This window comes from Equus caballus, chromosome 26 (genome assembly GCF_041296265.1).
Source record: "Equus caballus isolate H_3958 breed thoroughbred chromosome 26, TB-T2T, whole genome shotgun sequence".
NCBI classification, from domain to species: Eukaryota; Metazoa; Chordata; class Mammalia; order Perissodactyla; family Equidae; genus Equus; species Equus caballus.
The window spans coordinates 30,956,906-30,982,924 of NC_091709.1; the positions used below are offsets into that span (position 1 = coordinate 30,956,906).

Here is a 26,019-nt window from a genome sequence, read left to right on the forward strand (position 1 = left end):
TTTTTCAACACACCCTGAAGAAATGATAACGTGCAAACTGCGGCATCTTATTTCAGTCAAACGGTCTTTAGTGAATCCTTTGGACACAGCTTTTGAAGTCTAAATTACATTAGAATTCATTCTATGGAAATGTGATTTATGAGGCAATTCTTTTCTGATATTTGCTTGGTATTCTTTTTATGTAAAAAACGAGAAGCTCAATTTTAATCTGAAGAATTATAAAAGTGCCTCTCCCGAACCGGCACCTTGTCTCATTCCCACTGAGTCAGTCAGGATGAGCAGGCTCATTTTCTTGAATGGACATGTGTTAATCCTGTGCTTAATGACACGATCCAACTGTATCTGGACTGAATAAATCATCAGTTAAAAACTATGAAACGATAGCCTTTTTTCCAGTTCTCTGACCCATATCTTGGATTATGGACCCCACTAAGAATATGCTCCTCATCATAAACTCCCTTCCTCTAATTCTTAAAGTTATTTTAACATTCTTTAATGTCAAATATGATTTGCTGACTTAATATATTCAATCATTTGTTTCATGTGCCCAATATCATATAGATACCTCCTGGGGACTACAAATGTCCCAGAGGCTGTCCTTGCTCTCAAAGAGCTTACACAGTCTTCTGGGGTTGACAGACATTTAACAAATCTGTGACAAGGGATATGATAGGAGTACAAAATAGATACCAAAAATGGCAGAGGTGGGAAGAAATGAATTCTGGCTGGAGAAATTATCAGACCCCTCCTCAGAGTACATGCCCTTTACCTACATCTGGAAAGATGAGCAGAAGATCCATAGAAGCAAGACACCCATCCCCAGGCAAGGAGATGAGGGAGTTTGTGTTGTGTGTTCAGGTGGTGGTGACAGACCCAGGTTGTGGGTCTCCAAAGGCATTTTCACAGGCAAAACAGAAAGAATGGAACACCGACTCCTTAATCTTCAACTGCTTTTAAGTTGTTCTGAGTCAACAGAGAAGTTAATGCACAAGATGTGTGATAATGGAGACATTTACTTATAATAAAATACAAAAGTGGGAAAATCAGATCACTTGGTTCTTTTTGGATGGTAGTCAGAAAAAAATTAAATTATCCATCTTTTAGGCCATGGAATCAATATGAGATGTCTTAATCACTTGTCGCCCACGACCAAATGGGATTCAGAAAATGATTCCCACGTCTTCTCCTCACACTAAGAAATGGCAGGTGGCACACACTTAGAAACTGCTCCTGACTGGGCTAGAAGATGGGAAGCAGAGCAGAAATAGGCATCAAAGAGTCTAACTGTAAACAACTTTTTTAAACCAATTATCCCCTAAAGTCTCTAGAGCAAGCAAACATTCCAGTACATGTTTCTGCAGTTACCAACATTTCGTTGGATTTGTTTTCCATTTTTAGTGAAGGTATTCGGGATTAGGTGAGGTAGCAACTTGATCCACTGAACACTCACCTGGAAACTTGTCTTGGAATTCTTTTCTGATGAAGATTAAATTTCTTGGCCGAAGTTGAAACAAAGGGTAGAACTGGGGCCATGTTAAGACTTGTCTATAAGGTATGTGGCATGTGCTATACTTCATTTCCTGCCCAAATGAGATGTGCTTTAGTGAAGCTCATAAATGAAGTTCATGAGAAACACAAACGTTGTATGTCTCACTACCATATTCCTTAGGAATGCAGCTCTTACGCCGTTAGCACAGCCCTCGGAAAGTTGCTGGCTCCATTCTACTCCTGTCTGTTCGCTAAAAGCGATTTGATCATAGCCAAGCACGGCCCTGGGATCTTTCAGCTATTGAACTGGTACATTCCTGTTAGAGGGAAAATTGCCTAAACTCCAAATAATGAACTTAAGGAGGATGAGATGAAATATCCCTGCTATGATAGGCTGATTACTAAGATAGCTCCTAATGCTCTTTGCCTCCTGGTATTTGTGCCCTCCTGTAATCCCTTCCTCTTTTGTGCAGCTGGACCTAGTAATCTGATTCTAAGGAATGGGATATGGCAAAAGTGAGGGGATGTCACTTCCAAGACTAGGTTTTAAAAGTCTGTGACTCCCCTCTTGCCAGCACTATCTTTTGCTAACCTGCTCTCTCACTCTATGGCTCTCCTTGCTCTGGGGAAGGAAGATGACATATTTCAAGTTGCCCTATGGGGAGGCCCATATGGTAAGGAATTGGCCGACAGCCAGTGAGTAAATGAGGCCCTCAGTCCAAATGCCTGCAAGGAATGGAATCCCGTCAACAACCATGCACGCCAGTGAGCTTGAAGGCAGATTTTCCTTCAGTTGCTCACTGAGATGACTACAGCCTGTGAAAGTTGCTGAGCTGGAGGACCCAGCTAAGCCATGCTCAGATTCCAGACCTATAGAAATCAAGATAATAAATGTTTCAAGCCACTAAGTTTTCAGGTATTTGTTACACAGCAATGGATAACTAATACACCTACTTATAGAAGTGGTAAGGCTTGCTAGTGGGAGCACAAAGGTTGGAAAGAGAATGGGTATATTCATTTGTGTCTGTCTGAGTCACCAACCCAGATAGGATCTTTGTGACAGATGGTCTCCATACACTGTTTATAATCACTGCAACAACCTGGGAAAGGTAGCGTTATTCATATATTTTGGCCAAAACTGAGGTTATGGGAGCTTAGTTACTTGGCTCAGAACACATAGCTAGAAGATGACAGAAATGAGAGAGAAACCAAAGGAACTCTTCCTCTGAAGCCTTGGTTCCTTCCTCCGCATTAATGGGTCAGAAGAGGCAAGCATGAGGTTGGGGTGGGGGCTGGGGGGGAAATCAGAATCACCTGGAGATCTTTTTAAAGCTAGTTATGTCACTTTCCTTTCTGGAGGTCCTGACAGTTTGGACTGAACCACAGCACACAGTGGAGTTTCACCAAAACAGCACTGAACTTAACACAAGTTCAGCCATATTCCTTGTAGTTTGGGCCTGTAATCAGAAAATAAAAATTGCACATGTCAAGCAGGTTCTGGTTGAGAATCGGGTAGTCCTTAGAAGCCTCCATGGGTATTGAGGAAGGTGATCATGTGACTTTGGCATTCTGGTGTTGGGTTGTTTTAGCTAAGTTAAAAATAAAATAGCACCCAGAGCTCCACTCTTTGATGGGCTCAATATACAGTCTGATGTGTGCTGCACCCTACCACATCTATAGCCATAAGCTGGTAAAATAGGTTTAGCTAAAAAAGGACAGGTTGGGAGTAGAGTGGATGAGTGGCGGGTGTGAATGGGTGGTGAGTGCTGCTTTCATTTGACGGTGGGAAGAAGATTGTGAAATAATGGAAGAGTACACTTCAATGTTGCATCTTAAAAAGGCATGGGTGGCCCTGGATGCTCCTGTAATGGCTTCTAGAGCTGAGCAGAGCAGCTGCAGAGTTGCTTAGACTCTGAGAACAGGCTGTGGCCCTGTTTCACCAGCTCCTGGGCCAGGTCCTGGGTCTCTCTTCCACCATCAGTCCTTCAGCTCTGGCTATAGCTTCTCCACTCCTGGCCAGGAAAGCCTGGGTGGGTCTCCCATGGCTCATGGGTTCTCATGCCGGTCCCAGCCTTCCTTCCATATGACCTCTTTACATATTTGTGAGGGACATCACAATTAACTGACAAAGCTTGGTTTCTCCTGGACAGGATGACTGTAGTGTCTTCTTCTTCATCTCCTTCTTGCTACCTCATTGCATTTTGCATAGAGGATTTTTCTAGAGCAGCACTGCCCAATGATGTAGCCACTAGCCACATGAGGCTATGCAGCATGTAAAATGTGGCTAGGGACTAGGGAATATAGTCAGTAATATTGCAATAACTTTATATCATGACAGATTATTAGACTTATTGTGGGGATCATTGTGTGCCAAATCACTATGACGTGCACCTGAAACTAATAGGATGTTGTATGTCAATCATACTTCAATAAAAAAAGGAAAAATTGAAAAGAAAAATGTGGCTAATGAGACCAAAGAACTGAATTTTTCATTTGGTTTAATTTTAATTCATTTAAATTTAAGAAACCATATGTGGCTGGTAGCTAATGTGTTGGATTGCGCCATTCTAGAGGCTGTCATCCTTATGTTATTCTTTTGTTAATTTATTTTTCTTAATATTTATAGAACATTTCCTATGTGCCAGGCACTATAGTTAGAATTTTTGCATGTATTCATCCAATTTTCACAAAATCTGATGAAGCTGATTATATTATTTACATTTTCCAGAGCAGAAAGTTGAATTTTAGAGGGATGAAGTGTCGTGCCTCAAATCACACAGGCAAGAGACAGGATTCAAAATAAAGTCTATCTGGCTCCAGTCCTGTGTTTCCCATACAGAAGAATGAGGCTAAATCGGTAGGAATGGAGAGTAAAACAAAATGGACAGAAGACAACATATAACCATTGTTATGAGTTATTTCATTTTATTGCATATTATAAACACTTTGGCCACAGGAAATACGTTAGTTTTTAAATAACCATAATTCAAAGCTTTCACATCATATACTATCTTCCTCCAAAATGTATCATCTACAAAAATAGTGAACTCCGAAAGTCTATACTGATAATATGCACATTTATGCTATTGTGACCCTAAATACAAAAGTGAAAATACTCATCTATTGTCGGCCTGTGGGTTTGTGATATGCCTCAAAGGCAGCCATAAAATGACTCAAAGAAGAGAGATGGTGTGGACTGAAATGGCTCCTATGTGGGTAATTTTTACGGGACGTAAGAGGTGCACAATAAATGTTCATTGACGGCGAAGATGATGAGAACTCACTTTCTGCTGGTCTTTCCCTCTCCATTTTTCTTAGAGAATATATGGTACATTTGCAAACAACATTCTGGAAGTCACAGAGACCCTGGCTGCAGTGTAACTGGGACTGATCACACTTGCAGAAGAGAGACAAATTAAAGCATATGTACTGTTAAAATTTTGCTAAAATCTCAGTTACTAGAATAGACTGGAACTCTTGAATGCTTTGTGTCTGTAAGTAAGAAAATCATCAGTGCTCAAAAATCAAGCAAGTCATTCAAAACAAATCTAGCTTTTAGACCTCACTGGCAGTTAGACCATATTTCCATCAGATCAATGTATTTGAAAATGAGATATGCTACTTATATTAACTACTAAGCTCCCAAGTACAAATATGGCAACTATAATTTATACCTTAACACATTACTTTTGATTGTTTTAGTCAGCAAAATTCCTGGCATCATTTTGGGCTTTCACTGAATTATGATGATGATGTTGGATTAAACACTTTAGGTTTAATTGCACAGTGACACAAAAATTTGATCATCTATTCCCAATATTTGACAACATACAATTTTGAATACATGAAATTACCCACATAAAAATATAAATGCTAAAGTTATTTGTGGCAAAATATGGCATATTAGAATTATTATTATTATTATTTTTTTTTTTTTGGTGAGGAAGATTGGCCCTGAGCTAACATTCATGACCAATCCTCCTCTTTTTTGCTGAGGAAGATTCATCCCAAGCTAACATCTGTTGCAAATCTTCCTCTATTTTGTATGTGGGCCACCACCACAGTGTGGCCACTGACCATTGGTGTAGGTCCATGCCTGGGATCCGAACCTGGGCTGCTGAAGTGGAGCATGACCAACCAACCACTGAACCACTGAGGCTGGCCTGCACATTAGAATTATTTGTTAAAAGATTTTACACCTAAAGGTAGGCACTTCATAAAATTTCAATTTTGGCAAAAGGCAATGGTTTGATGTCAATATCTTAACCTTTCCATTAACTGTATAACTTTTTCAAGGGAAGAGATTGTCAAAATGTTACAAAAGAGAAACATAAATTTGTCTAAGCTACATGTGAGTGGGATTCCACAGAAGGGAATCCACACTTCATTTTTCCCCTCTCCTTTTTGTGAGTTGCTGTATATCTTCATGGTCAAGTTCTGAGATTTTACTCCCTGATATAAAGTCTGGTGGGAATATTTGGCTTCTCATCTTTTAATCAGAAGTGAAGTATTTGTTGCTTGTGGAACTTGATACAATTTTTTTCAGTTGGAATGAGCTTTGTCATAATACACTAAATCAGGTGATTTTTAGGTGGCAGCAGCTGGCATTGAAGAGTTCTTGGCTTCAAGCATCTATTGAGTCCCTTTGATCCTTTTAACTCTCAAATTAAATAGATAAGATTCAACTATTCCTGTTGTTTCCATTCTGGGAGGCATAGAAATTCACCTCACATCTACCTAAGACATGAGCAGAACTTTTGGGGCCCGATGGACCCATCTACCATTTGATTTAGCCATCCCTTCTAGAGCATGTCTCTCTACCAGATAGTCAGCCAGGTTCACTGTGAAGTCTTGGTAACGAGAACTTCACAAAGCAATCTAGTCAATAAGAAAGCTCCAATGGCTCTTTCTTATACTAAAACCAAAGTTCCCATTTTGTAGTTTCCATCCAGCGCTTCACACAGCGGAAGGCACAGAGTAGGCCCTCAGGCACTCAATCTGCATTTATTGTTGAACCAAAGAATGGGAATTCTAGTTCTGACTTTTAAAGAACACAGAATATAGCTGTTTCTTATGTAGTCCAGGCTATTCTCCTGTCTTATATAAATCTTCTCTCTTCCAGGATCAATATTGCAACTTCCTTCATCTGTTCCTTAAGCAACATGATTTTCAGATGTTTTGTTTATCTCATTACTCTTCTCTGAATGTGCTTCCATTGATCAGCAGAGCTCTTCAAATGTGGTTCCACTGAACCAACAAAATACTCCAGATGGGGTCAGCTCTGTAGGGGAGAAGCCCTGTATCTCTTAGCCTGGACATTCCACCTGACATAGTATTTGACCCCAAAGAGTATTCCTTAGAGCAATCTTTTCCTGTTTCTGAGATGTTCTGTTTCTGAGTAGAGGCATTTATTCTGGGCAAGATCTCTGACTGGCACATATTCTGTTCTGGGAGAAGGATTATTTCCTTGAATTTCCAGGATAAGGAGGGGGTGGAGAGCGCTGCGCTGAAGCCTGAGGGGTCGGGGAGTACGGAGGAGGCAAGTCTGCACAGTATTCCAGCTCATGGTCGTAACTATAGGGGGGTGGTGCCACTGGAAAAGAAAAGGAAAAAGACATAAGGAATTTAGCAAATATTTGAGTGTCTACTATGTTGAAGTCACGGGGCTAGGTGCTTAGGGAGGGGACATAATTTTTACCTGCAAAAATCTTAGTTTTATCAGGTCAAGCACAAATATGTACGAAAGGGTGAGTGCTCTATAATATGGTGCCTCTGGCCAAAGTATTTAGAATTGGCAGCTTAGGGAAAGTTTCTTGGAAATATGATGCTGAAGGGGCAGAGAGAGAAGGGGCTAAGGGATAATTCAAGTTTGAGCTAAAGCACAGAAGCAGAAGGACACTTTTGTTCAAACAAAAAGTATATGGAGGAAGAAATGGCAAAAGATGTTGAGGAATCTGGTTGTATCATCTTCATGATGGGCTTTGAATATCACATAAGGAGTGTGTGATGTGTAGTTATTGGAGATTTTTTGAATATGCTAGTGAATATGCTTTGGGAAGATGATTCTCTCAGTGGTATGGATTGAGGTGCACTGAAGACAAGCTGAGATGATGTAACAGCATATGTGAGGGATTAGAAGGGACTCATGGCAGCGGGGGAAGATCCTAAGAGCCCTTGGGCAGCTGAGTGCTTAGGTCATGACTGAGTAGGTGGAGAAAGGGGTAGAGAGTAAAAGAAGGTGTCAAGGTATTGGGTCCCCAGTCCTGCTCCCAAAACTCAGAGGGTCATAGAGCCATTACAGGAATAAGAAAAAAATGGAAGACCAGCAGCTTTGGGAATGAGGATAAAGAATTTAGTTGTCTAAATTTTATTTGAAAATTTTTCTTAAATTAATTTTTTTACTGTAATATACCTCAGTGTGTTTTAAAATCACATTTAATACACTTTATCATGACTATGTATGGATGTCTATTTTGTAGTGATCTCAAGTCGATCTCCAGGTTGGAAGAGAGGGACCCACGGAGTTATCCATGTCTTCAAGAACCAAATCATTCTGCAACATGTGAGCAACCTCTCTGAAGATTTGCCAGTAGTTGAATCATCATCAAGATCATGATTCTAATTGGAAATTGACATGCCTTAACCGCTTACTGTGAATGTAGCCTAACTACAAGACTAGTGTCATAATAATGAAATAAATGGCCAAGCTTTTAACCTTAGAATGGCAGAGAAGAACGAGGAACATTTCAACAAATTTATTTCTAAAATGTCTTTTCAACTGTGCTTTTACCAATAGGATTATGCTAGTCTTCTGATCAACATGCATGTACAAACATAGGACTTCCTCCTATATGCAAACATAAACTATTTTTCCTTCTGGATCCCTTTACCTTGCTTCTCTTTACCAGGAGCTCGATGACGGGAACCATTTACTGATCTGCCTATACTCAGGGATGTGAGGAAGCAGGACTGAGTCACCCAGGAAAAGAGGAAGATGGAGACACAGAACTGGGTGGGAGGTCCCCCAAGAACTACTCTGCTGAGCAAAGGCCTTACAAGTCTCTAGTGGGCTGAGCAGCCTGTGGGCTAATGGCAGAGGACACAGCTCTGTAGAGAAAGCAGCATGAGCTCCTCTAAGCTTTGTTTCCTACAACAAAATGGAATAACTCCTGTGGAGTCTAAGCATACATTCCCTCTGCACTGCACCCACGCCTTTGGTTCATTATATCGAGGAAAACTGAGACAAAGAGATTTATAATAAACTTCATCCAAGCCAAGAAATGAAACACTGCAGCTTCCACGTACGATAGGTTACAGCTGGATACCCATGGAAGTGTTTCTTATAAGCATGTGGTTCTACGATGCTTTTATGTTGAAGCTTTTCCCTGCCTCCCACTTGAGGAGCACACTGGCTGCTTCTACAGATTGACTCTGCGTCATTCCCTGTCATGAAGCCATGGTGTGTGTTTATGCTTCAGTAACAAAGCGTTTATAGTCTCCCATCTGCATAAAAACTGCTGGAGGACATTACAGTGAGAATTCGCATGGTTTATACAGCTGCATGTTGAACGCGAAAATCTAAGATGTGAAACAGTATTCTTTCATTCTACAGCCTTTGAATTTTGATAAAATGGTAATATAATGCTGAAGAGCGATATTTTGAGGACTATCCATCATGAAATAAACACAGCACATCTTTTATAGTACTAGCTACTGGAAGACATTTTAAAATAAAACTTGTATAACTGTGAATTGTGCTATCTTTCTTTCCTGCAGATAATAAGGTTTCACTAGAAAGTAAACTTTTCAAGGTATCAATTTTAGAATTCTTAATTAACCCTAAGAGACTTCGTTCTTTCTTAAGGTCAACTCATCTAGAAAAGATGTATGATGCAGCAGGAGATATAGTGCCTTTGAAATTCTTTCACAATCACTATTCCAATTCTGATTTAAGAGGGGCAGATATGCCATTTATCCCTAATGTCATTATAGTTGTCCACAATATTATAAAATTTAGGGATGCTTTGAAATTCATAGAAGATATTTAATGTTCTTCATCCACTCAGGCCAACATTTCTAAAGCGAATGTACAGGGAAGATGCATGGGGTTCTCAAAACTATACAACGTTATTTTAGAAAATTTGGAAACAAGGGAAAATCATCCATAATTTTGTCATCACAATTTAACAAACAATATCTTTATATACTAGCTTCTAGTCATTTGTGGTTTTTTATGTCCTTGTGGTCATACAAAATTGTATACACTTTTTCACTTTATATTATAGCATACTCTTTTTCATTCTGTTTATTTTTCCAATATAAATTTCCCACCATCTCACTCTCTGGATGTACTCCTTTAAACATTTATATTGATTGTTTCCTCTGCTCAGAATGCCTTTGATTGAGGGTACCTTATAGCTTACACCGCAGTAACAAACAGCTCCAAACTAAGTGACATAACCCCACAAAAGTTTATTTCCTGTTAAGTCTTTATGAAAATATTTGTGTGGGCATGAGGGGCAGGAGGCAGGCAGAGGGAGTACTTTGCCCCAGGAAGTCTCTCGAGACGCAGATTGATGCAGACTTGGCAGGTGATTTCATCTCTTTGCATTTTCTCATTAATAAAAAGTGAATAAGGATGTCTACCTTTGCACGTCTGTCAGGAGGATGAAATACGTAAAGCACTTTTCTGATGTCCCAAAGAGAACATTCATTCTCTCTCCCTCTCCCTTTCTCCCTATTACTCTCTCTCTTCAACACCTGTAAGAAACATATTCCATCACTCATTTTGCCTTGTATGATAATTATTTTTTTGCCTGCTAGATTTTAAAGGTTGGAGGCCACAGCATGCGTCTTTTCCATTCTTCTGTCTTGTAAGCATCTAGCAGAGTTTCCAGTAGACATTTAAAGATACTTGTTGAATGGAGAGAACTCATGATTCTCGAACAGAATAATGGCTTTTTTTTGGTGCCATGAAAACAGAGGTGTTTGATAAACATATATTAAATGAGTGAGTGAATGAATGAATGAATGATGTTGCTCTGCATCTCAGACAAAGATGTAGGCATTGAGTGTTCCATGTCAGTAAATTTTTTTTTAATATTTTTATTTTTAAAAACTTTAAATAAATTTATACCCTTCATCCATTTCTCCCACCTCCCCACCTCTGACATATTCTTAATGAGAGTTCTTAATAATAATATATTTATACCTGTTTCATCTTTTCCTCCCACCCCCTAATCCACCCCTCCAACTCTGTTATATATTCTTAACAAAGTTTTTTGTTAATGGCTGCATATCATTCCACTGACATTCACTTATTTTGAGGTTAATATTTTTTGGGGAGGGCCATGGGGAGATTGGCCCTGAGCTAACATCCGTGCCCATTTTCCTGTACTTTATATGTGGAACACCTGCCACAGCATGGCTTGACAAGCGGTGTGTAGGTCTGAGCCTGGGATCCGAACTGGCAAACCCTGGGCCACTGAAGCGGAACGTGCAAACTTAACCACTATTCCAACAGCTGGCCCCAAGAGATTAACAATTTTTTATTCCTATAAATAATGGAGTGATTATCATCTTCCTACACATAGATTTTTTATTATCTTGAAATAATTCTTTAGAATAAAAATCCAGGAATTGACTAACTGGCTCAAATAACATGTTCATTTTGGTGCTGAGAGCACATTTTCAAAAAGGACTCTTTAATTCTGTAATGGTACCATCAAGGCATATAGGTATGCTATCATTTAATATTTTGGTCATTTAATAGTGAAAAAATATAGCTCTTTATTTTACCTTTCTTTGATAGTAGCTAGGTTTGACATTGTTTTATATCTTGTTGCCTATTTATAATTCATATTGGGTGATGTTTTTGTTTTGGACTGATACTTTATAAACTGGGATCTTAATAAGAAATAATTAAAATAAGAATTAAGACATAAACAAGTGTACAAAATTATATATCTTTTCTATATATCTTTCTAAGAATAACTCTTTGTCAAAATGGTTTATTTTAGGGGCCCACGGCCAAGTGGTTAAGTTCACACGCTCTGCTTCGGCGGCCCAGGGTTTCCCTGGTTCGGATCCTGGGCATGGACATGGCACCTCTCATCAGGCCATGTTGAGGCAGCATCCCACACGCCACAACTAGAAGGACCCACAACTAATAACATACAACTATGTACTGGGAGGATTTGCCAATCTTAAAAAAAATTGGTTTATTATTTTTACCTTGTTGACATACTCAAGTTTAAAACTCATATATAACAAAATACATGTGTTCTTCATCTTTTTTATCTCTTCAGTGTTGCTTCCAAACTTAAAAATTTGTCTTCTTTTTCAGATATCTTACTCATAACCAACCTATTTCTGAGTTTTTCCGTTTAAATTTTTATATTTAGTACTTCCTTATATCTGTTATTTTATCTGGCGCATTTTTGTGTCAAAGTTTATCTTTTCTAAGTTTTTAATTTTGGTTAAGCCAAATTATCTAAACATAGCCTCTTAATCCTCACTTCTCACATGGTTTTGTTATCCCTCCTTTAGAATTTGTAACATTTTAATCTACTTGTTTCATTCTAATGACTAAAGTATATCTTTTTGTACCAGAAACACCTCATTTTAATTATTATTGATTTTCAATGGTTTTAAACGGTAGGACAGGTGGATCTCATGACACTACTTTTTACAATTTTTTTAATTGAAATATAATTGACATGTAACATTGTGTAAGTTTAAGGTGTACAGCTTGTTGATTTGATACATTTATATATTGTAATATGATTACCACCTGTTAAATTAATTAAACAAGGAGGCCAGTAGACTGAAGTGACTCTAATGCTTGGTACCCATGAGAGCAAACCAAAATCTAAGCCTGTAAATGCCTCAAAGTTACAAAGTCAAAACACTAATGACAACCAATCACAAGTAGCCAACTAGGTTTTAAGCTAGAGCCAATCAAATAATTTCTTTTCTTTGCTTCCACATTTTCTTGATATAGATGGGGAGCTCCTAACCACTTCTGGTTTTTGCTCAAGTAAACTGTTAAAATTTTAATATGCCTCGGTTTATCTTTCAACACACCTTAGCATTAGCTAACACCCCTGTCACTCATGACTTATTTTTGAAGACAACTTCTTTGTTGTCTAACATTATCGCTAGGAGCAAACTTCTGCTCTACCCTTTTGCAAACCCCACTACTCACAGTTTACTTAAACCCCCACTCAGAGCAAAGGCTATAGAGCTTCTGGCAAGGCCTCCACTTCCTCACCCTCACACCATACAAATACATTCCTACCCATTTCTCTTCTACAACGGCCTAAATTGCCACCCCTGAAAGGATGCTATCATTGGAACCTATCATTCTCCTTCCCCTCAGATAACATCAAGACAAGTCTAGTGATGTTTTACATCCCTCTGTTGCCATGAGAAGGACAAGCTCCCAGAGCGTCCTTCATTGTAGACCTTTAGCTCTGCAAGGCTTTGTGCATAATGCTATCAATTTTCCAAGCTTTCCCTACCCGCATTCACTGTGCTCAGTAGAACACAAAGTCTGTCATCAGAAAAGGTGCTCTTTGTATCCTCACCCTCTTTTTATCCTTTTACATGTTACTCTAGCTCAGATTATGAGGAAATTCTCTACTGATTGTGTCTGTTTTCTCAGAGAACTAAGATCTGCTGAGAAATCATCTGCTGAGGGTGAGAAAGGCTGATGGTTTTTGTTGAGTTTTGAGAAGACAGAAGAATGCATGAGATAGTTATCTCAGGGAGCGGAAGTGAACATTCACGTCACCTTCCTATTTTAATTAAAATCTGATTTTCCATGAGAGGACAGCTTCCTCTGCAGCACTATAAATCAGAGCTGTTCTTTTTCTCTCACATCCTACAAACTACAGGGCCAGAAGGTACCCTGGGTGTTCTCTGTGATTCTCATAGCCATTTTTCACACTGTTGGCCATTCTCCCTCTTTAAAAACCCGTGCTCTTCTGTAGCACATGCCATGAGATTATACTACTTTCTGTTGCTGCTTGTTCTCAATATTTGTGGTCCTCTCTGCCCCAAACTCTCATTCAGCAAAGATTTAGCATCAGGTCCACTGTCTTTCTCTCCACCACGACTTCTATTATCATTCTCAGTGATTTCAACATCCACGTAACCCTGCCTCCCAGTCCCTTGGACTTTTTTGCTTTCAAAAATTTTTTCTCACCTTCTTATAACCAATTAACAGTACCAATTTGTAAATCTGACCACTACTCTTTATCTTTCTGAAATACCCATTCCAACACATCTTGGATCTCACCTCAATTTTTAATTTAGTGACGGCATTTTAAAAAAATTAATTTAAACTGATGTCACCTCTTTCCTGTCTGCATGTCTTTCTTTATTCAGCTTAGATTTATGGTCAATCAGTAAAATTACTTCTGTGCATCTACTGTCAACTTTCTTATCTCTTTCTTTACTCATTGCCTGACAAAACCCCAATCCCAATTAAACACAATACTTTGGTTAGCGCAGATCTGTATCTAGCAGCTTAATGTGGCTAGAGAAATATGCACAATCGTGCTAACTGATTTCACTTTAAATGAATAACCATTTTCTTAAATGTGGAGGCTCTTGGCATTGCTTGGAAATTATACATTTCTTTATGCATTTCACTACCCCTCCATTCTCTGAGATCATTTTTTCACACTTTTTGCATTCTCCTTAACTACAAATACATCCTCGACCCACTTTCAGCATAAGACTTGCTTCTTATTTCACTAAGAAAATAGGCACAATCAGAAAAGACCATCCTCATATCACAAAATCCTCTGATGAGGACATGAAAATCTTCCTCTGTTCAGTCTATGTACTAATAAGGTTACCCTCATTTGTGAATTCAATGATGCAAATAGAGTTTTGAGTTCTTCATGAAATATTTCCAAGAGATTCTAAAGACTATAAGACAATTATTTTATACAATGTCCCTCAACTTGGGTTTGTCAAATATTTTTTCATGCTAAGTTTTAGCCTGTGAACTTCCAGCCAGAACAGTACACACTACACAACACGAAGTTGTGTCATCCTGAGTAATACACAAAGGTGCAAGACATCCATGTGCCCCTCTTTGGTGATCTTAGTTTTTACACCTGATCAAGATGTCGTCTGGTTTCTCCACTGTGTAGTTACTACTTTTTCCCTTATAACTAACAAGAAGTCTGGGGATAGACACTTTAAGAGCATGCAAATATCCTGCTCCTCAGCAACCCTTCCCCCCAGATTTAGCATCGATTGATGATTCTTATCCCAAACTTTTCTTACGATGGTTTTCAAATGTGATTTTTGCAATTGCACAACTCCTGTCTACATGTATCCTTTGGCATTTTTCTGTTAGCAACAGCTTCCCCTCCTTCTCCATTGTTTATCTATAACATCTATCTACGTATCTATGTATCAATCTATCTATGTTTCTATCTATCATCGGGGGACTCAATAGTGTACTTCAAATCTCAATTTTCTTGACAGCATTGAAACTCCTTGTTTTCCTTTTGCTGGCATTTGATTTTTATATCTTTGCCAAGTCTTTTGTTATCGTCTTTCTATATTTTCTTTCAGGTGTGTATCATCCAAACTTATTTTTTTTAGAAGGGGTTAACATGATCACTTTCCTTTGTTTAGACGGAAGTTCTGGAAAGTATGGAAATGTAAGACTTGACAAATAAGTCTTATTTTCATACTGACGGCTTTAGAAATAATTTTAGTTAAACAAGAGACTGTTAATTTTACCCAAGATGACAGTAGTAAAAAACTACTTTGGACTGTCACTGTCCAACAAAGGGTCAGGTGTGGCAGATAACGTTTTCTTGGTAATCTCCCCACAGTGCAGAGTAATACTCTTCGCTGTAGGATTACCTCCTGGGAATTTTCACCAAGGAATCATATAACCTTGGCTAAATTATTTTCTCCTCATTTATGTGGCCTCCAGGATTTGGACAATACAATAATTTGGGTTGTTATCTCAATTATCACAGTGTTAATTAATTAATGTGGATAAAAACATTTTATATTTCCACAGATGAAAGATTTTGAAAAGTATTCAATACTACTCTGTGTTGTTTCCTGATCCTTTAAGTAAAAGCTTAATTAGTGACTTTGAGAAGGAAATGGGAAGTAATCAAGCACATTATGTTTTCAAAGACCTAGCCTTTTTGCAGTAAAAATACTTCCACCAAGGTTCATTATGTTTTTTGCATTATTCAGTTCCAAGAACAATGCACTTACTGAAAATGCAACATGCCCCTGTGATCTGCCAGTATAAATGGTGCCACTATAAAGTTTTAAAAGCATGTTTCCATGCATGAAATAGAAACCTCAAACCTAAGAAAGCACAAGACTACACATTGAAATATTTTGTATCTTCTATTCTAATTTTATAAAAAACATTTTTAAATGTTTGAAAAATTAATTTTAGGGGCTGGTCCAGTGGAGCAGTGGTTAAGTTTGAGCACTCTGCTTTGGCAGCCCGGGGTTCACGGGTTTGGATCCTGGGTGCACCTACACTCTACTCATCAAGCCACGCTGTGGTGGCACCCCACATATAAAATAGAGGAAGACTGGCACAGACAGCTCAGCAACATCTTCCTCAAGCAAAAAGAAGATTGGCAATGGGTGTTAGCTCAGGGCTAATCTTCCTCACTAAAAAAAATAAATAAATAAAATTAGTTTTGACTAAAGTTTTTTTGGATCAAGCAAAAATGCATCTGGAATGTTATCAACAGAGTGTTTCTCCTTGCCGTCTCCCTAATTATTGTCTCTGCCTGACTCTCCTTTGTTCTTCTCCAGCTATGGGTTAATCAGGTGAAACTGGGGAGACGTGGAAAATAAAAAATAATTCCCCCTATTTTTCCCTTATACCCTAGTCCTAACATCTTACACTAACCCCAACAATATTCTTAGTAAGCTGGGAAGATTCAAAATTGTAAATTGCTTTTGTCGTGAGTAAAAGCTGCATAGCCAACCCTGGAGGTCTAGATTCAGCACTATTACCACCAGGCCCAGATTCATTTCTTAGCCTGTCTGTCAGTTATCACACTGTGGTGGCTGCATGTTGCTGTGATGCTAAAAGCGATGCCACCAGGATTTCTAATACCAGTAGGGTCATCCACAGTGGACAGATTTCAGCAGAGCTTCCAGACTAAGACAAACTAGGAAGAAGGAAGTGGCCACCCACTTCTGAAAAAATTGGCCATGAAAACCCTATGAACAGCAGTGGAGCATTGTCTGATACAGCAGCAGAAGGTGAGAGGATGGCACAAATAGACAGGGCAGCGTTCTGTTCTAGTGGACACAGGGTTGCTGGAAGTTGGAATCAGCTTCATGGCACTAACAGCAAAAGCTACACATTCCAGGGTGAAATTTGAGGTAAATTCCATAGCTATTGCTATATAGCAAAATCAGATCTTGTCATGAGTTGTGTTCTTCATTTGTTCACATTTGTTCAGCCATGTCTACTGAGTGCCCATTAAGTGCTAGTCTTGATCTTATCAGCATGGGATTGAGTAGCGAACAAAATAGACAAAGATCCCTGCCTCCTAGAGCTAATATTCTAGAAGAAGAGGATGGACAATAAACAATAAACTTAATGATTAGGTAAACTACATGGTATTCTTAGAAGATTAAAACATTCTGGAAAGGAAGTAGAGTAGAGTAAGGAGGATGGGATGCTGTGAGGAGGGACATGTTACAATCATAAACAGGATGATCAGAGTAGCCCTCATTCAGAGGTGGCCTTTGATCAAAGACTTGAATTAAGTGAGGGGGTCAGTGTTCTAGGCAGAGCCCTAAGATGGGAGTGTGCCCTGTTTCTTCATGGAACAGCAAAGGAAAAAGTGTGACTGGAGCCAGAATGGCAAGAAGGAGAGTAGAAGGCAATGAGGTCAGAAAAATAAAAGCAAAAGCCAGATCACACATTGCCCTGCAGGGTCTGATAAAGAATCTACCTTTTACTTTGGATAAACGAGGAACCACTGGCTTTGACTCTTCCTCTTGGGGAAACGGGGAGCCACTGGAGATTTTGAGCCGAGGAGTGATATGATTTGACCTCTACTTTAAAAGGTCCATTCTGCCTACTGTGTTGCGAATGGACCCCAGGGGGCCAAGAGTGGATGCTGGGAAACCGGTTAGGTTGTTACCCCATAAATGGAGGGAGGGCTGGTGGTGGCTCCCACCAGGAGTAACAGTGGGCACTGTGAGAAGTAGTCAGATACTGAATACATTTTGATGATGCAGCTGAGAAGATTTCCTGGCAAACTGCATGTAGGTTTGAGGGAAAGACAAGAGTCAAGGATGACTCTAAGGCATTTAGCTCGAGCCACTAGAAGGCTAGAGATACCATCAGCTGATTTGGTAAAGGCTGTGAGGGAAAGAGGATTTGAGGGGTTAACCAGAATCATAGCTTTAGACATGTTAAATTTGAGGTATCTATTAGACATCCAAGTGGAGATGTCCAACAGGCAGTGGGATCAAATGAATCTGAAACTCAGGAAAGAGATTTGGAGCAGAGATATACAACTTTGGGAGGCATTAGCATATAATGGCACTTAGTACCACAAGGCCAAATGGTATAACCAAAGAAGTGAGTGTAGATACAGGATGAAAAAAGACATAAGACTGAGCCCCGAGGCACTCCAACATGAAGATATTGGAGAAGAGGAGGAACAGACAGAAGAGGAACAGGAGAAATGGTCACTCTCTCATTCATCTGAAATTTGCTCCCTCAAGTTGAAGACGATAGGGGAAAGGTTAAGAGAGGAAGGAAGGATCAGGGAATTGACATACAAGGCAGATTGCACGTAGAAGGGATCATTTTCCCTTCCTATAGGGATGGAGAGAGAGGTTAGGAAATCATCTTCCTAAGGATGTGTTAGATTTAGAACTTGACTCCTTTCTATATGTCACATTGTACATAAACAGATTGACTTAGAAAGCACTATTGAAATCATCTAATGCAAAATGCAATATTTTGTTTACAGAGTCCTATGTGTTCAATATATTTATATGTGAAACTTCTAGCAGATTCTCAACAAATACTTGTCAAATTATTAATTTATTACTTTTGCTCTTTGTTGAGAATTTTAATATTATATTAAAACTGTTTTCTTTGCATAAAGTGGACACATAAGAACTTTCTTCAATACTTTTTCTCAAGATCTATCAAATTACATGCCAGCTTATTCAGATATGTGACTTACACTTTTTATAACTATTTGTCAGAAGTCACCAGATAATAGTCGCTGTTGGTGTGAATTGTCTATTTCTCTTAACCCTGGCTGATTGGCAACTGTGGTCAATGAGACAACCATCGAAAATAAGACTGTCTTCAAATATGAGATGGATTTTATTATTTGGATCTAAGTAATCTCCATTCGAAGTTAGAGCTCCAATCTACATTTACTTAGAATTACCCTATGCACTTGGAGATTCTTCCGGTGAAAGTCTTTAATGCTTCCTCTCTCCAAGGAGTAGAGCATAACTAACAAATATGACTCTTCCTTCAGAAGGAGTAAGCAATTTTGCTTACCAGGATAGGAGGAGATGGCATTGATGTGGGTGGTCCTGATGACGCCCACCCGGGTCCCACGATTGTTTTTCATGCACATGCAGATACATATGGCAATTCCAGCAATGACCCCCATGATGAATACAATTCCAAACACTATGCCAGCAATTGCTGTGCCCCTAAAATGAGAAAACAAAAGTACATTTATAGTAAAGGCTCTTAAATATTCTTCAGCCTTTCAAATACAGCTCCGTAACTATATGACAAGTGCTTCTTTACAAATGTCCTTAAGGATAATGTTAAAAAAGGATAATTCTCTGAATTGGTCAAGGAAATAGTCTTGTGCATTGCTATGGATAGGAAAAAGGTATCAACCTTCAGGGAATCGTCTTCCAGCAAAATTTACCCATCGTTCAGATTCTGGTTTTAAAAATTCATGTATTTATACAAAGCACAATTCTCCAGATATGCTCTCTAAAACGATAATTAAAAAACCATTCTGCTGTGTACTTATACAGCAAAGAACTTATCTATTGTTTGTCAAGTACGTGTGTTTAATGAAAACAACTTGATAAGTGCCAAAATATTAAACAAAATTTAACATTTATTCCTGATTAAAACTCTTCATAAAGTAGAACCAGAATATTTTCTTTTCTAACAAAACAAAGAAAACCAAACCAAACATCATTTTTTTTATTATTCATAGAATGGTTATGACAAACAAGTATTCATTCCCATTAAATTCAAGAACAATATAAGCAAAACCTTTACTTCTATTAATGTTCATGTTTTTCTCCAGAAAGTTTTATCTCATGCAACAAGATCATAGGAAGAAAAAAACACTGCAAGAAAGAATCAACAATATCATTATGTGTAGATACTATGATTTGTAGGAGTCTACATTTGTCCACCATTTTGGAAAGTAATATGGAAATCTTTACCAAAATGTAAAATTTCACCATTCAGTATCATTTCTATTAATGCTTCCTAAGGTAATACAGCACATGTGTGCACAAATAATGTAACAAGAATGTTCATCAAAGTCTTGTTGCTAATAGCAAAATATCAGAAGCACGCTAATGTCCATAAAAAAGGAATTGACAAAAAAGGAAAAAAATACGATACATCAGAGAATGGATCCTCGACCACGATAGAAAGGGTGAAGAGGTCCACGTGGATTGAGGTGAAATGTTCATGACACATGGTTAACGTAACACTATGAACAAAAAAAGCAAGTATTAACAGAATAATACCAGTATTATCAGAAGAATTGCAACGGGGTAAACTATATTGTTATATATAAAATTTTTCAATGTATATTCAATGTGTATATACAAGTGATTATCTTGTAGACACGGAAAAGTAAAGAAAATTTCCATTTTCTAATTTCCGTACTCCCCAGAGGCAACCATTTTCAACTCTCTCAGCGATTTTTTTCGAGTATTTTTCTTCCTATTTCTCAATATTATTACATTCTTTTAATTTTTAATTTTTATTTTTACATATTATCTATTGGCTCCTCTTATAGCATTTGGGAATGTGATCCCTTAGACAAACTTAATCCTTGGTTACATTAGTCATCAGTGGTATTTATTTATATTACCATGACATTGCTTACTGCTGAGCCAAGCGATGTACTCTGCTTACCTTTCATTTCTCTTATATTTATTTTTTTTTTACGGAATTTCCATGAGTTCTCTTTTTTTTTTTTTCATCTACCTATTGCTGGTCCCCTTCCCCTGAAAAATTCTTAGAAATCTTCCAAACAATTATCAGCAACTTTTTCAAACACTCAAACACAGTAACAATCACTTTATCAGTTCTGTTTTATCTCCATGGAGACTTCTGTCTTACTCCAGTGGTTCCTCTGGAGTTTGGAACTGTTTCTAGATCTGTGTGGTGGTCCTCAGGTTTCTAGTTTCTGGACCCCATTCCTGCATTTTCATGGTGAACTTCCCTGTTTGCCAAAGCACATTCCTGAGTGGCTTCTTACAGAAAGGTTCAGGGGAGATAAATGTTTTGAGTCCTTGTATGCTTGAAACTGAATTAATGCTACATACATGATTGATAGTTTGGCTGTGTATGGAATTCTAAGCTGAAAGACATTATTTCTCAGGAATATGAAGGCATTGTTCATTGTCTTCTAGAATTTGGTATTGCTGTAGAGAAATCCTATGGCATTCTAATTATTTTCCTTTGTGTGATAGTGTTTTTTTCTCTTCTTTTTTGCTGGAAGTTCTTAGCATCTTCTTTTTACTCCTTGTATCCTGGAACTTCGCAATATGTTTGGATTTTTTTAAAAAATTATTTTGCCAGGCCCTCAGGATTTTTCATGCTAGAGACTTACATTCTTCAGGTCTTGTAACTGTCCATAAATAGATAATTTCCTCTCCATCACTTTCTCTGTTTCTCTTTCTGGAAGCCTAGTCTGAAATAAGTCTCTGAATCTCCCAGATGGCTTTTCTAATTTTTCTTAACTCTGTTTTCTTGAATTACTTTCTGGGGAATTTCATTGACTTTATCTTCCAAAGTTTTACTGAACTTTTAAATTTCAGCTACCATATTGTTAATTTCCAGGTGCTCTATCTTATCCTCTGTCACATCCCTCCCTTTTTTTCATAGTGTCCTGTTTTGCTTTCGTGGATGCAATTTCTTCTCTTAATCTCCAAAGATACTAATGATATACTTTTAGAAACTTTCCCTACTCTTCATATTTCCCCTGTGGCATCTAGGTTCCCTTTTATTGATTGTTTATTTTGACCTATGTCATGTTTGACATTTTCCTTAAATGTCTGGTGATCCTTGAATCTCCTCCTATTTAAAACAGAGGTACTAAATAGTTGCTTGGAAATCCACTGTGCAAGGCCAGCATTGGACAGGTGAGCCCCACAGAAGAGGATCACCTGAGATCAGTCCTCATAGTCTTTTTTATTTGGGGCTGTTCATTTTTCTCCATAAAAGGAACCTCCAATTTCATACTTGGGAAGCATAAGCTGGGCTGCCAGCATCCCAGAGCCTGGGGATTTACACACAAGGGTACGAACTTTCACAAAATCCTCCTGCTTTCAGCTCAGAGACTCCGTCTCTCTGCTGTGACTGTGGAGGCTTTCAGGATAAGTCTTCAAAAACAAAATCTTCGTGGCTTAAAAGCATGACTTCTGAAGCGAGACTGCCCGGATTCCAGGTAGCTGGGTAACCTTGGGCAAGTCGCTCAACCCTTCGGTTTCTTTACTGATGAAATGAAGGTCAGCTTGGTGCTGCTTTCATTCTCCTAAATTCCATGTCATGAAATATCTGTGCTCATGGCTCTCTTGCCAGACAAATAAGTTCTTACTCTCAGACCTATCTGAATATCTATCTTATACTTTTTCTAGGACAGGTCCATATTCTCTCATCCCAAGCCCTTGGGGCCACACACATCTTGTAAATCAGGAATTTTCAGATTTTGGACAGGGGATACAGTATATACACTGTATATTGTATGATACTCCCAGGGCTAGCATTCTGAGCACAATGAATTTACATGTCTGCAGCAAAGGTGGGAATACTAACCCTCATGGATTACATAGAGACTAGAAGAAAGCCCCAGGTTCATTCAGGTCCCATCTTGCCATCCATCGACTTATATCAAACCTTTCATTTTCCAGAGTTTTTTGAGGATTTCAGAATTGCAGATAAGGCATTTTGAACCTGTATTCATTCTTTTCAGAAGAGAATTTTTCTCTCTAAGTCTTTTACACATTCACTTAGAAAACCAGAATACCGTTAAGAATTCCAATAGGCTCCCTTGAAATATTCCTACATGCATTTGTACGTTGTTAGCAAATTATGAAAGCAGAATGAGAGGCATATTAGGATTGCACTGCTATTACTAATCAAAAATGGCAGAGTCTAGAAGTTTAACAAATAGGGCTTTTCAAGAAAAAAGATTTATCAAAGGAGGTAATATGAAATAAGAAAACTAAAAGTAATCTGGAAACTTCCTTTTTATTGTAATTTTCAGGTCTAAATAAGATTAAATTGGAGGGCTTAATTGATGTTCCAGAAATAATCAATAGCTCAATTATGCAGGCATAGAGTTTCCAAAGTATGTATTATGGAAGCTGTTAAGATATCAAATTGGGACATATTTATATTCATTAATACCCTTTTTAAATAGAGGAAAGTAGAAAATTACTCACATTTTGTTTGCTTGTTGGCAGCTCCAGCAAACATCCCTGCTCTTGAGGTCAATAATGAGGTTGCAACTAATGTGTTAAATGAAGTTTTTTGATGAAATCATGATTTCGATGTCCTTGATCCTTTGATACCCACCAGCAATTGTAAATTAGTTATTTGAGACATGGCAAGTATAAAATTTATAGTATTATCTACTCTGTTATTAATTAAAAGAAACAATAAATAAACCTTTCAGCATATAAATAATTTGGTTTAGTCAACTGTTGGAAAAAGAGAAGCTATTAATTTGAGAAATGCGGCATCATAAAAACTTTGAAAAAATTGCAGGGATTGCACTTTTTTTGAAAGAACACATTGCAGGGTTTGCATATTTTTCTTTTTAAAAAACTTTTATTTTGAAATAATTATACATTTATAAGAAGTTGAAAAAACAGTACAGAATGGTCGTGTGTACCCTTCACTCAGTTTCCCCCAATGGTTACATCTTAGGTAACTACAGGACAACATCAAAACCAGGAAACTGACACTGGTATAAAGTGTGTGTATAGTTCTATGTCATCTGAACACATGCAGAGATTCATGTAACCACTATGTGAGCAAGATTCAAAACTGACCCATCACCATAAAATATTTCTTCTGTGCTACTCTTTTAGAGTCAAACTAACCCCCGCTCCCCACCATCAATATCTCCTCTAACCACTAATTTCTTCTCCATTTCTGCAGTTTTACAGTTTCAAGAATGGTATACAAATGGAATCACATATGTGACCTTTTGAGATGGCTTTTTTCATTCAGCATAATGCCCTTGAAATCCGTCGTAGCTTTTGTGTGTATGAAAACATTCCCTTTTATTACTGAGTAGTATTCCATGGTATGGATATAGCATAGTTTGTTTAACCATTACCTATTGTAGAACATTTTGGCTATTTCCAGTCTTGGCTTTTACAAATAAAACTGCTATGAACAATCATGTACAGGTTTTCATGTGGACATACATATTCATTTCTTTGGGACAAATGCCCAAGAACGTGGTTGTTGAGATATATATGTTTGATTTTTAAAGAATGTACTAAACTATTTTTAGAGTGGCTGTACCATGTTACATTCTCACAGTAACGTGTGAGAGATCCAGTTTCTCTGCATCCTTGCTAGCATTTGGTATTTTCATTATTTTTAATTTTAGCTTTTGTAATGAATGTGTAGTGATATCTCATCGTGATTCTAATTTACATTTCCCTAAAGGCTAGTTAGGTTGAACATGTTTTCATGAACTTATTTACCATTTACATAACTTCTTCAGTGAAGTGTCTCTTCGTGTCTTTTACTCAGGTTCTAATTGGATTGTTTTTTTGCTGTTGAATTTTTGAGAGTTCTTTATACATTGTAGATATGAATCCTTTATCAGATATATAGTTTAAAAATATTTTCTCCCAGGCATGGTTTGTCTTTTCATCCTCTTCACAGAGTCTTTTGCAGAGCAAAAGGCGTTCATTTTAATAAAACCCAGTTCATCAATATTTTTCTTTTATGGATCGCGCTTTTGGTGTCATGTCTAAGAACTCTTCACCAAGCCTTAGGTTCTGAAGATTTTCTCCTGTTTCCTTCTAAAAGATTTATAGTTTTATGTTTGATATTTAAACCTATAATCCATTTTGGTTCCATTTTTGTATAAAGTGTCAGATGTAGGTTGAGGCTGATTTTTTTGCTCGTGGATATCCATCCAACTGCTACAGTACCATTTATTGAAAACTGTCCTTCTTCCATTGCATTGCTTTCACAACTTTGCCAAAAATCAGTTGGCCGTGCTTGTTTGGGATTATTTCTCAGGTCTGTACATTTTCCTGTTGTTGGATAGGGTGTTTTATAAATGTTGATTAGATTCCGTTGGTTGATGACTTTTGGTTCTTCTAGGTCCTTGTTGATTTTCTGTCTAGTTGTTCTAATTGTCGAGAGAAGGATGTTGATGCCTCCAATTACAACTGTGGATTTGTCTATTTCTCCTTTCAGGTCTATCAGTTTTGCTCCACATATTTTGCAGCTCTTCTGTCCTGTCTAGGCTCTCCACTTGACATTCACTGGTAGGCGTTGGAGGGGCTGTATTTTTTTCCCATGGTGTTTGGCTGTAGTCACATTGTTATCACGTAAAAGTTTTCTGTCTTGCTAAGCAGCCTCTTTCCGGGTCCTTTGGCTGAAAGATCAGACTTTGGTTGGGGCTTAATTGTCTGCGAGCATTGGTGTTTCCAGATTGCCAGCTTCTTTACTTCCAACTTCGGGAGAAATGAGGCAAAAAGAAAACCCAGGGAGCTCACTCTTGTGTTGTTCTTAACGCCACAAGGTTCCTAGCTGTTCTGTTCACCTTTCAGAGTTTTCTTGTTTGTTTTAGATACAATGTCTAGGGCTTTTAAGTTGTACTTAGAGGGAGGAATAGGAAAAAGTATGTCTACTCTAGCAATGTATTTTTGAAAAATAAAATACTGTAATAAAACGTATTCTTTAAAAATCATTGTAAATTGATTTTTTAAAGCACAATATGTAAACACCTTTATAGAAGAGATGAAAACTGTGATGAATATCTTTAAAGACACAATTTTTAATATGACTTAGGTTTTTAGGGCAAAAACAGTTGTCATTGACATACATACATACACACATATATATATATATATCTCCTATGATTCCAAATCATTTCCTATGCATATTGAAGATGCTTAAAAAATCTGTAATAAATACATGAATTAAGCTACTTCACCCACATTCATTAAACTATTATGGAACTATTATCCACAAAATTCTTTCTTTGTAATGAAAATATT

At 37.8% G+C, this 26,019-nt stretch overlaps 1 protein-coding gene across 2 annotated transcripts in view; it reads right to left on the reverse strand.

Annotated features, from left to right (window-relative positions):
* Positions 1 to 4,387: 4,387 nt before the first annotated feature.
* Positions 4,388 to 26,019, reverse strand: part of CYYR1 (cysteine and tyrosine rich 1) — a 103,999-nt gene continuing 82,367 nt past the window's right edge. The window contains exons 3-5 of one of the 2 annotated variants that reach the window (XM_070252101.1): positions 20,153 to 20,243; positions 19,049 to 19,206; positions 4,388 to 7,081 (exon numbers count right to left, since the gene is read on the reverse strand). In XM_070252101.1, the coding sequence (XP_070108202.1) occupies positions 7,063 to 7,081; positions 19,049 to 19,206; positions 20,153 to 20,243 (268 nt within the window). In that variant the 3' untranslated portion in view covers positions 4,388 to 7,062. The remainder of the gene's footprint in view (positions 7,082 to 19,048; positions 19,207 to 20,152; positions 20,244 to 26,019) is intronic. The other variant, XM_070252099.1, reaches the window with a different exon arrangement.